This window comes from Eriocheir sinensis, chromosome 42 (genome assembly GCF_024679095.1).
Source record: "Eriocheir sinensis breed Jianghai 21 chromosome 42, ASM2467909v1, whole genome shotgun sequence".
NCBI lineage: Eukaryota > Metazoa > Arthropoda > Malacostraca > Decapoda > Varunidae > Eriocheir > Eriocheir sinensis.
Genome location: NC_066550.1, coordinates 11639310 through 11651979, shown reverse-complemented (window position 1 = coordinate 11651979; position 12670 = coordinate 11639310). Strand labels below are relative to the sequence as shown.

Here is a 12670-nt window from a genome sequence, read left to right as displayed (position 1 = left end):
CCATCGGTCAGTCTTTTATCCTCCCTTTATCCTATCACTTAACCATTTATCCAATCATCTTAGTCACAAACAAACAAACAAATAAACAGAGAAAAAAATAATCCTACCACTTAAACATTTATCCAATCATCTTAGTCACACAACCAAACAAATAAACAGAAAAAAATAAAACAACAGTAGAGAATAAAACATCTATCTTATTTTTCTATCCTCTCTATCCTAATCCCTTTAATTTTATCCACTTATCCATCTTTTATCCACCCACAAATCAAATTCACCTTTACAAATATTTTCATACTAACTTCGAATATCTTTTCCTTATACATTATCTCCTTTTTTTCTTACATATTTTCTATCAGTTGTATCCACTAATCCATTTTCCATCCTTGACAAAAATCCAGTTTGCTTACAATTTATTATTTTTTTTTATTCTAACGCGAGTAGTTTAATTTGCCTTCCCTTTTCCATACTCCACCTTCTGTCATTCTGTTCATATCCTTCGTTTTTTATCCATTAATCCACCTTCTATCTAAAAATATCTAATTCCCTTTCACTTTATTTTCTCTATTCAGGAGCAGTAAGTAGCGAGCTCTTTTTTCATTATTGTTTTCTTTTTTTACGCCCTTGCACTGTCTCCTCTGCTGTAAAAATAAAATAAAAACTTCTCCACCTCCGCTAATCCTCTAATCCACCTTCAATCTAAAAATCTAATTTCCTTCCACTTTCGTTTCTCCACGTTCTTGCTCTGTCTCCCTCCCTTCCATCCTTCCATCCACTAATCCACCTTCCATCTAAAAATCTAATTTCCTTCCACTTTCGTTTCTCCACGTTCTTGCTCTGTCTCCCTCCCTTCCATCCTTCCATCCACTAATTCACCTTCCATCTAAAAATCTAATTCCCTTCCACTTTATTTCTCCACTATCTTGCTCTTCCATCCTTCCCCCCCTCCGCTAATCCTCTAATTCACCTTCTATCTAAAAATCTAATTCCCTTTCACTTTTGTTTGTCCACTTTACTTGCGCTGCCTCCCTCCCTTCCACCCTCATCCCCGTTCCGCTAATCCCCCTTCTATATCCCACTCGTCCACTTTGTCTCCACCCCGCTCGTTCATTTATCATCGGGGCGGCCACTTCATTCACCTCCGGCGTCCAATCCTCTTTCTCTGTTATCAAATCTGTTTAGTATTCCCCGACTCCTCGCTGCCTGGCCCCGCACCCTTTTCATCTGTTGGCAAATCCACTTGGTCTTCGCTCCACAAGTCTGCAAGTGGATGGTGTGACTGTAGGCCTGTCTGTTTGTTTTTCTGTTTTTCTGTCTGTGTGTGTGTGTTTTTGTGTATGTGTTTGGTTGATAGGAGTGAGTGTATGGTTGACTGGTAGGTTGGTTAGGTTAGGTTTGGTAAGATGGGTTCTTTAGCTGACTTCTTGACTGACTGACTAACTGACTGACTGACTGATTAGACTGACCGTATGACTGACTGACTGACTGACTGGACTCTGATTTCTGTTTAGTCTTCTGTCTGTTAGTGTCTGTTTAGCTGATTAGACTGACCGTATGACTGACTGACTGACTGGTTGACTGACTGGCTGACTGTTCTAAGGGTTGAACGACTGACCTGAAGTTCGATGTCTAGTAGAAGTGAGTGGCTGAGTGTGTGTGTGTGTGTGTGTGTGTGTGTGTGTGTGTGTTCACCATCGACCGGCAAATGATATGGAGTTAGATGGTTTGTGTGTGTTTATGGTACAATAATGTGGAGGAGCGGCGCCCCCCCTACCCCCCACCCCCCCTTCGTGTGTGTGTGTGTGTGTGTGTGTGTGTGTGCGTGTGCGTGTGCGTGTGTGTGTGTGTTTAGTCCTCCTCAATACATTCCCTCGTTTCCCACTTTCTCTCGTCGAATAATAGTCATGATATTCTGAAGGAGGAGGAGGAGGAAGAGGAGGAGGAGGAGGAGGAGGAGGAGGAGGAGGAAGGAAGGAAAGGATATTAGCTGAGTAGGGTAAGAGAGATGAAGACGAGAGGTAAGGGAAGGGAAGGGAAGGGAAGGAAACGAAAGGGAAGGCAAGGGAAGGGAAGATAAAGGAATGAAAGGAAGGGAAGGGAAAGGAAAGGAAAGGAAGAGGAAGGGAAGGAAAGGGAAGGCAAATAAATGGAAAATGAAGATAAAGGAATGAAAAGAAAGGAAGAGAAGATAGGGAACTGAAGGAAAGGAAAGGAAAGGGAAGGCAAGAAAAGGGAAGATAAAGGAATGAATGGAAATAAAGAGAAGGAAGGGAAGGGAAAGGAAGGGGGGGAAAGGGAAGGCAAGGAAATGGAAAATAAAGGAATGAAAGGAAAGGAAAAGAAGGGAAGGGAATGACAGGGAAAGAAAAGGAAAAGAAAATATAAGAAAAAGGAGAAAGGAAAGAGAATGGAGAAAAGAAGGAAAAGGGGAAAGAAGGGAAGCAGAGCAAAGAAAGAATGAGAAAGGGAAGAGGAAGAGGAAGGGAAAATAAAGAGAATGAAAGGGAAGGGAAAAGGGAAGGGAGGAGAGGGGAGCAAAGGGGGGAGAGGGGGTCACCTTTAGTCCCCCCCCCCCCCTCCCCCACGATCACCCGCCAAAGAAATCAAGATCAGACGAGATTAACGTTGAAAAAAAAATCTCTTCACCAAGTTAAAGACGTTTTTCGGAATAATTGGTTTGACGTTTCATCTTTTTTTTTTTCTTTTTTTTTCCTTTTCCATCGGCTGTTTTTACCCTCCCTTCATTTTTTTTCTTTTCCCTTCTTTTTTCCCTTTTTTTCCCTCTTCTCTCTTTCGGTGGGAGTAATTGGTTTACGATCGACTCTGCGTTTCTGATGAGAGGAATAATTGATGTCTTTAGAAGGAGTAATAGGGAAAAATAGGAAAAGGAAAAAAGGAAAAGGGAAGCGGAGGAAAGGTAATCAATTTGATCTTTTTTTTTTTGTTTTCTTACGTTTTTCTTTGTGTCTTCGCTTTCAAATTCTTACCTAATACAGTTTTAATTCACCTCCATTCACATAACTTCATTTCCTTCCTTAATTACTGCATCGATGTAGTAAAAATTAATCATATAACCCATTTTAGACATATTTCAATTCACATAACTAACTTGTCTTAATTAAAAGAAAAACATAATTAATACATATAAGATCTTATTACTCATAGCCAAGTTTAAGAAGCAAAAAAAATTACATTACTCTTAAAAAAAACATTTCTCTAAGATTTTTTTTTTATTCAAGTACCAACATATTCTTTGACAATAATTACTGTCATTTACGAACAGAAATAAAAGAAAAGACAAAAATCATATACCCAAAAACACATAGCTCTTAACACATTTCCATTCATGTATCCAAATTCTCCTTCATATTACCAACAACAAAATAAGAATAAAAAGCAAACATATCTAAACCTTCAAACATATTCTTCTATAATAATTACTATCATTTACGAAGAGAGATAAAAGAAAAGAAAAGACAACAATCAGATACATTTCTCTACTCTATTTAGGAGCAGTAAGTGGCGGGCTTTTTTTTCATAGTTTTTTTTTTTTACGCCGTTGCACTGTCTCCTCTGCTGTAAAAAAAAAAAAAAAATAAATAAAATAAAATAAAACACATACCTTATAACACATTTCCATTCATGTATCCAAATTCTCCTTCATATTACCAACAACAAAATAAGAATAAAAAGCAAACATATCTAAACCTTCAAACATATTCTTCTATAATAATTACTATCATTTACGAAGAAAAAGTAAATAAAAGAAAACATAAAACTAATATACCCAAAACACATAACTCTAACACATCTCCATTCATGTATCCAAATCCTCCTTCACATTTCCAACAACAACACAATAATAAAAAGCAAACATTTCTAAACCTTCAAATCACACCTTTCCATTTCCGTAACCAAACCTGTCTCCATATCACTGTCATTTAAAGAGAAAGAGAAACGTAATACCTCCATAATTTCACCTGTCGGATACCTGTCTATCATAATTTGCATGTGAACTCGTATCATACAGGAACTCTTAATTTGCAGGTAAACTCATGATTTCAGATAAACTTTTCTTATAATTATTGTCATTTCAAAAACGAGTAAAATGGCATAAGCTCAAAATGACCTGTCCATCAAAATTACATGTCTATACTGAGTTTGCAGGTAAACTAATTAATTATAGGTAAACTTTGCGTCAGAAAAATAACATAGACCCATATAATGAATGACCTGTCTATAATAACTACAGGTAAACCATTTTCACGTAAACTAGTGAGTCTCAGGTAAACTAATAAACTCCAGGTAAACATTCGTCATTTCAAGAGCCAGAAAAATAAACAGACTCTTAAAATTACCTAACTGATGAGTTATGAATGTTCACATAAACTCATTCATTCTCAGGTAAACTAATACACTACAGGTAAACTAATTAAATGCAAGTTAATTTTGTCATCTAAAAAACGAAAAATAAAAATACCACACAAAAATACCTGCTCAAAACAACTCTCCAGGTAAACTATTTTCACGTAAACTCATTAGTTCTCAGGTAAACTAATACACTACAGGTAAACTAATAAAGTGCAATAAAATACCATAGACAGAAAAATACCTGCCCCAAAAAATTCTCCAGGTAAACCATTTTCACGTAAACTTATCAATTATCAGGTAAACTAATAAAATGCAGGTAAACTTTGTCATCTAAAAATGCCACAAAAAAATATAAAAGACCCATAAACTTACCAGTCAAAAATTAATCTGCAGGTAAACTCGCAAATTCCCAGGTAAACTCAAATTCCAGGTAAACTCAGGTGCAAACTATATGTGTATGATGCAGGTGCGCTAACACAGGTGTATACCGGGTAGCCCCTGAGGGTGTTGCAGACGAGAGAGGGTTAATGGAAGAGAAGGAGGGGAGCAGAGAGAGAGAGAGAGAGAGAGAGAGAGGGAGAGAGGGAGAGTAAATGTGGTTTATGGAAAGTGAGAGTGAAGGAGAGGACAAGCAGGAGGAGGAGGAGGAGGAGAGAGAAGAGAGAGGTAAAAGTGATGAATGTCTGATGGAGAGAGAGAGAGGGAGGGAGGGAGAGAAAGTGGAGGTAAGACATAGGGTTGAAGATAGACGTGGAGGAAGATGGAGGAGGAGAGTCTTAAGAAGAAGAATAAGGGAAGGAAGGAAGGAAGGAAGAGGGAAGATAGAGAATGAGAAAGGAGACAGTAAGAAGCGAAGGAGGAGATGGGGAAGGAAGGATAAACGAGGAAATGAAGGAAGAGGGAAGAGAAGGAGGAGGAGGAGGAGGAAGACGTATGGAAGAAGGGAAGTAGATGAAGAATGATAGATAAGAATTGAAGGTGAATGGAGGAAGAAGGGAGGAGGGGAGAGAAAGGAAGGAAAGAGGAGATGGAGGAAATGAGAACTGACGGAATGGAGGGAGAGAGAGAAAGGAGAGAGAATGAGAGAAAGAGGGAGAGAGGAAAAAAAGGAGGATGAAAACTGAAGGAATAAAGAGAGAAAGAGAGGAGGAGGAATAATAGGAGGGGCGGAGAGAAAGGAAGAAGGGAGGAGAGAGAGATAGAAGATGAATAGAAGGGAGAGAAATTGATAGATGGTAAATTGAAGGAAAATGGAGGAAAAAGACTAAAAGGAAAGGAAAAGAAGAAAATGAAGAAAAGGGAAGTAGAAGACAATAAGAAAAGAAAGGGAGAAGAAATGAAGAAAATGGATTGTGATAAAGAAGGAAAGACAGAGGAAGAAAAAAATAGACAAAACAGGAAGAAAAAGAAAGATAGAAGTGAAATAAAGGAGGAAAAGAAAAAAGGGAGAAGAAAATAGAAAAAAATTGAATTGGAAAGTGAAAAAAAATTAAGACAAAGGAAATAAGGGAAAAATAAACCTAGAGATGAAATAAATAAAGGGAGACATAGAAAAAAGAAGGGAGAAGATAAAGATGAAGATAGGGAGATAAGGGAGAAGAAGGGAGACTAAATAATACACGAAAATAAATACTAAACACGAAGGGAAAAAATGAAAAAAAAGGGAGCTTGAGGGTGAAATAAGAGAAAAAGGGAGAGATTGAAGAAAGAAGGGAGATAAGATGAAAAAAGGGAGAAGAAAAAAGGGGAAAAAACTAAAATGGAGGAAAAAAAAGAGAAAACGAAGGAAAAATAAAAAAGGGAGATAGAGGTGAAATAAGAAAAAAGGGAGAGATTGAAGAAAGAAGGGGGATAATATGTAAAAGGGAGAAGAAAAAAGGAAAAAAACTAAATTGGAGGGAAAAGAAAAAACAAAACGAAGGGAAAATAAAAAATAAAGAAAGTAGAAATGAAATAAAAAAGGGAGATATAAAAAAAGAAGGGAGATGAGATGAAGAAGGGAGAAGATGAAAGAGAAACAGTAGATAGGAGGAAGAAATGAAAAATAGTGAAATAAGAGGAAAAAAATGAAAACGAAGGGAAGAAGGGTGATAAGGGAGATAGGGAGAATAAGGGAGACTAGCGTATTCATTGGGCTGTTATTAGATCTCCTCCCTTTTTTGTGCTAGCTGAGACTGCGCCTTCCCCTGTTATTATCCTCTCCTCCTATTCCCTCCTTCCATCTTCTCTCTTCCAATTATTTATTCTTTGTTTTATCTTTTCTTCTTTAAAATGATTCCCTTTCCTCTTTTTCATCTTTTATCGCCTTTTTCCTTTTCATTCATCTTTTGACCCTTTTCCTCTTTCTTCATTATTTTAGAGTTTTCTTTCTTTTTTCTTTTTCTTCTTTAAAATGATTTCCTTTCCTCTTTTCCATCAGTTATCGCCTTTTTCCTTTTCATTCCTCTTCTTCTTAACCTTTTCCTCTTTTCTTCTTTATTTCTGAGTTTTCTTCCTTCTTTCTTTTTCTTCCGTCCTTCTTTTCTTTCTTTCTTCATTCATTCCTATCTGCTTTTCACATTTTTTGTCCCTTTTCTTTCTTCCTTCTTTCTTTCCTTTTTCCTTTTCATTCCTCTTCTTCTTAACCTTTTCCTCTTTTCTTCCTTATTTCTGAGTTTTCTTCCTTCTTTCTTTTTCTTCCGTCCTTCTTTTCTTTCTTCCTTCATTCATTCCTATCTGCTTTTCCCACTTTTTCTGTCCCTTTTCTTTCTTCCTTCTTTCTTTCCTTTCTTCATTCCTTCTCTCTTCTCTTCCTTCCTTCATTCCAATCTGCATTTCCTATTTTTTCTGTCCCTTTCCTTTCTTCCGTCCTTCTCTTTTTTCCTTCATTCATTCATTCCTATCTACTTTTCCATTTTTACCGTCCCTTTCCTTTCTTCCTTCCTTCTTTCCTGCATTCTTCTTATACATTCCTTTAATTATGTCAGTTATTTTCTTTTTCTCTTCCTCTACATTTATTATTCTTTCCTTCATTCATTATTTTATCTTTGTATTTACCTTTTCCTTTTCTCACCTGTCCATCAATACACCTTTCCCTCCATTAGCAACACCTGTTCTGATACCTGCCATGGGTTTCTGTATCATCCATTCTCTCTCTCTCTCTCTCTCTCTCTCTCAATCACGTCAGCCATACCCAAATTGAGTTACGGAAGCATCTCTAAACCTATTACAGCTCCACACGCAACTACTACTACTATTACTACTACTACTACTAAACCGACTTCACATGTATTGATATAAGAAAAACTATCACTACTACCACCACCATAACTACCACCACCACCACCACTACTACTACTACTACTACTACTACTACTACAATATAATCTTTCCCAAACAATAATACCAACACACATACACTTCTCTTCCTCCTCCTCCTCCTCCTCCTCCTCTTCCTCTTCCAAAACCAGCAACAGAAGCATAACGCCGAATCTGGCAACACTTGGCAACACAGGCGTGGGAGAGAGGGAGGGAGAGAGAGAGAGAGAGGGAGAGAGAGAGAGAGGGAGCGAGTTGAGTTCAGTCTCGCTCTCTCCTCTCAGTCGCTCGGGGTCTCTCGTCGGGGCGGTTTCAAGTTCTTTAATTAGGTTTCTGTGTGTTCTCTTTCTCTCTCTCTCTCTTTCTTTCTCTCTGTCTCTCTTTTTCATGTGTGGTGTAGTGTGTTTTTCTCACTCTCTCTCTCTCTCCCTCTCTCTCTTTTCCTGTCTCTCGATCTTTTTCTCTCTGTTTATCTGGTTTTTATTTTGTCTGTTTTAGTTGTGTTTGTGTTTTCGTGTGTGTGTGTGTGTGTGTGTGTGTGTGTGTGTGTGTGTGTGTGTGTGTGTGTGTTGTTTTATTTATCTTTCTCTTTTTCCTGATTTTTGTGTTTTTTTGTGTGTTTTGTTTTGTTTTTCTTGCTTGTGTGTTTTGTGTTTTCATCTTTTTTTGTTTTTTGTTTTGTTATTCTGTTCTGTGTTGTTTTGTTTTTTTGCTTGGATTTCTCTTTCTCTTTCTCTCACGTGGGTTCTCTCTCTCTCTCTCTCTCTCTCTCTCTCTCTCTCTCTCTCTCTCTCTCTCTCTCTCTCTCTCTCTCTCTCCTCTAATTAACCTGTTTTTCACCTTTTCCTTTCTACTTCAATTCACTTTTTATTCTCTCCTTTTTATCTCACGTGTTTTTTCTTTCATCTGTTTGTTTGTTTGTTTGTCTGTGCTCTTGTTTTTTTTCTTACTTGTTCCTCTCTTCTGTATCTCTTTCTGTCTCTTCTTTTCTTTGGTTTTCTTTTTCTCTCACTTTATCTCTCATTCTCTCTTCGTGTGACACCTGTTTTTCCCTGTTTCTCTTCTACCTTGTTTGTTTTTCTGTGGTTCCGTTATTTAGTTTCACCAGTGTTTCTTTTTCTGTTTCTTTTCACTTTCTCTTCTCCTCTTTTTCTCCTCTTTTCTAACCTGGGCATACTTAATCTCCTTCTCTTCTCTCTTTTCTCACTTTCTCCTCTCCTCTTCTACTCTTTTCTTTCTTATCTTTTCATCTCTTATTCTATTCTTCCTTCGTGTCAGACCTTACCTGAGTTTACCTGTGAGTAGATTGACGTTCGTGTGACCTTGCTTTCCACACCTTTCCCCATCACGTGACTTAAAAATAACAGAAAGACTAACTCGTATCTTATTCTCGTTTTTACTCAAAGGGGAAAAAAGAGGAGCCAAGAGGAATGATTGATCTATTCTGACGTTTATACAAGGAAAAGGAAAACAGGAAAATACTCGGAACATTACGAAGAGGAAAAGGGAAAATAAAAAAAGAAGAAAATGAAGGAAAAGATAATGATGGTGTTGACAATAATGGGATACTTTCATCACTTTCTGCTGCTGACGTGTGTGGCAACAGGTGAGTTTGTGCGTGTGTGTGTGTGTTTGTTTGTGTACAGGTGTGTGATGGGGGGAAGGGAGGGGAAGGGGAGTGTGTGGAGGGAGGGGGGGAATAGTGTGTGTGTGTGTGTGTGTGTGTGTGTGTGTGTGTGTGTGTGTGTGTGTGTGTGTGTGTGTGTGTGTGTGATGTCGTGTCTGTGATGTGTGCTGAGAAGGAGGACAATTAGGATTAAGGAAGATAAGGAGGAGGAGGAGGAGGAGAGGAGGAGGAGGAGGAGGAGGAGGAGGAGGAGGAGGAGGAATAATTATGCGACAAGGATTGGAAGAGGAGTAAATATTATTAAAGTAGACGAAGAGGAATAAATGAGAGAGGAGGAGGAGGAGGAGGAGGAGGAGGAGGAGGAGTAAAGTTAAGAAGTAGGAGAATAAGAACAACAAGATCATTAACGAAACCGAAGAAGAAGAAGACGAGGAGGAGGAGGAACAAGAAGAACAAGAAGAGGAGGAGGAGTTAAGATAAGAAGTATAAAACGATGAAAAAGTAGGAGAATAATAAGAAGAGGAGCATTGACGAAGAAGAAGAAGAAGAAGAAGAAGAAGAAGAAGAAGAAGAGGAGGAGTTAAGATAAGAAGTAGGAAACGATGAAAAAGTAGGAGAATAAAAACAAGAGGAGCATTGACGAAGAAGAAGAAGAAGAAGAAGAAGAGAAGGAGGAGGAGACGACGAAATAATTAAACTTCACCAGCATTCACAAATAATTTATCATATGTCAATCACTATAAGTCTCCTCCTCCTCCTCTCCCTCCTCCTCCTCCTCCTCCCCCAATCACAGAGCCTCCTGGGTAAACACGGAGAAGAGACGAGTTTCAATTGGTGGATTCCGGGGCTTTAAAATGCATCCCAGCCAATCACGGGGCGAGGAAGATAAAGTCAGGGAGCCTCAATGAAAAATGACTGCCCGAGTTTTTTGGGGGATTGTTGTTTTATGTTTTTGTCTTTCTTGGTGTTTTGTTTTGTTCTTTACTTTATTTTCTTCATCGTTTCTTCTATTCCCATTCCTTTCCCATTCCTTTCCCTATCATATACTTTCATTTTCCTTTTATGCCTTTTCGTTTCCCTTCATTTTCCTTTTATTTTCCTTCTCTTTCCTTCCCTTTCCTTTCCTTTGCTTTCCTTCCCCATTCCTTTCCCTATCGTATACTTTCACTTTCCTTGTATGCCTTTTCTTTTCCCTTCATTTTCCTTTCTTTTCCTTTTATTTTCCTTCTCTTTCCTTCCCTTTCCTTTCCTTTGGTTTCCTTCCCCATTCCTTTCCCTATCGTATACTTTCATTTTCCTTTATTCCTATTCTTTTTTTCTTGTTTTTTTATTCTTTATTTTCTTCATCGTTTCTTCTATTCCTTTTCCTTTACTTTGCTTTCCTTCCCCATTCCTTTTCCCATCATATTTATTTTCATTTTCCTTCCATTCCTTTCCTTTTCCCTTCATTTTCCTTTATTTTCCTTTCATTTTCCTTCTCTTTCCTACCCTTCCTTCCCCATTCCTTTTCCTATCACATACTTTCATTTTACTTTATTCCTTTTCTTTTCCTTTCATTTTTCTTTCTTTTCCTTTTATTTTCCTTCCCTTTCCTACCCTTCCTTCCCCATTTCATTTTTCCATACTTTTCTTTTCCTTCTCTTTCCGTTCCGTCCCTTCCCTCTTTCTTTTCCCTTCCTCCTCCATTCCTTTTTTTTATCCTTCCCTTTCCTTCCCTTCCCTCCCCTTTCTCTTTTCAATTCCCTTCTATTCCCTTTCATTCCTTCCCTTTCCTTCCCTTCCCTTCCCTTCTCCTTTCCCTCCCCTACCTCTTTATTTTATCCAGTACTTTCCTTTCCCTTCTCTTCTAATTCCCTTTCCTTAACTTCCCTTCCCTTCCCCTCCCTACCCCCCCCCACCTGATTAACTTTCCCTTTCTCTTGATTAGTTTACGTGTGTCATACCTGTTTGCAAGTTCACCTGTGTTCCGGTTCTTCATACCTTCAATTACCTGTCTATCTTCTTTTTCTACGTCTGTATTTTTATTATATTTTATTTTTACCTTTTACTGTTTCACATTCTTTTATTTCGTTGTGTGTATATCTTTCTGTATCTCTTTTTGTTTGTTTGTTTGTTTGTTTTATATGCATGTTTTCTACACACACACATATACTTCGTATATGTGTGTGTGTGTGTTTTATGAAGTGGAAAATAAGGGGAGAGAGAGAGAGAGAGAGAGAGAGAATAAAATCTTAGTTAAAAAATATTAAAAAATGAAGAAAAGAAGAAATTAAAGTCGTGATATTTTTTTACATTTTATTGAAGAAAGAAAAAGAAAATAAAGAAAACGAGACGAAATTTGCAAGTATTGATGTGAAGGAAGAAGAGAGAGAGAGAGAGAGAGAGAGAGAGCAAAGGACTCTGAAGTGTAAATTGAGGGGAAGAGAAAGAAATGAATTGGATGAACACACACACACACACACACACACACACACACACACACACACACACACACACACACACACACACACACACACACACACACACACACACACACACACACACACACACACGCTCACAGATTGACTTACCACACACCAGTAAAAAGAATATGACAACGTTAGCGAGAGAGAGAGAGAGAGAGAGAGAGAGAGAGAGATCAAGTGTTGTAATTCAAGGGAACGGTCAATCATAATCGTATTTCAGGTCGGACCGAAGACTTTTCTGTAACTCAATTTCGCGCTGTTTCGTCGCTAACTTTGTTCCCGAAACCTGAAAGTCGTGGCTGGAATGTCTGTCTGTCTGTCTGTATGTATGTATGTATGTATGTTTGAATCTATGTAGGAAAGGGAGAGAGAGGGGGGAAGATGGGATGGCTGTCTGTCTGTCTGTATGTCTGTTTGAATCTATGTAGGAAAGGGAGAGGGAGAGGGGAAGGATGGGATGGCTGTCTGTCTGTCTGTATGTATGTATGTCTGTGTTTGCATCTATGTAGGAAAGGGGAGAGGGAGAGGGGGGGAGAGGAGGAGGGCTGTCTCTGTCTGTTTCCGAAAGCTGAAGGTCGTATTGGAATGGCTGTAACTCTGTCTGTCTGCCTGTCTGTGGGAATCTATGTAAAGAGGGAGAGGGAGGAGGAGGAGAAGGAGGAGGAGGAGGAGGGTAAGGGAGGTGAAGTCTGTCTATCTGTCTGTTCTCGAAAGTTGAAGATCGTGGCTAGAATGTCTGTCTGTCTGTCTGTCTGTCTGTCTGTTTGGATCTGTATAAAGCGGGAGAGGGAGAGAGTAAGGGAAAGGGAGAGGAAGGGAGGGGGTATTTGTCCGTCGCTGTCTGGTTTGCTGTCTGTTATATGGTCTGTCTATCTGTCTGTGAATCTATGTTAAATTTACGTTAAGGGAG

At 38.5% G+C, this 12670-nt stretch overlaps 1 protein-coding gene across 4 annotated transcripts in view; it reads left to right on the top strand.

Annotated features, from left to right (window-relative positions):
• The window catches only part of LOC127010011 (protein amalgam-like), a 186323-nt gene that overhangs the window by 80542 nt on the left and 93111 nt on the right, over positions 1–12670 (top strand). For 2 of the 4 annotated variants that reach the window (XM_050883715.1, XM_050883714.1), the window contains exons 1-2: positions 7913–7997; positions 9075–9274. The exons of the other annotated variants lie outside the window; for them this stretch is intronic. In XM_050883715.1, coding sequence (XP_050739672.1) covers positions 9196–9274 — 79 coding nt within the window. In that variant the 5' untranslated portion in view covers positions 7913–7997; positions 9075–9195. Of the gene's footprint in view, positions 1–7912; positions 7998–9074; positions 9275–12670 lie in introns of those variants that run through there. 4 annotated transcript variants of the gene reach the window in all.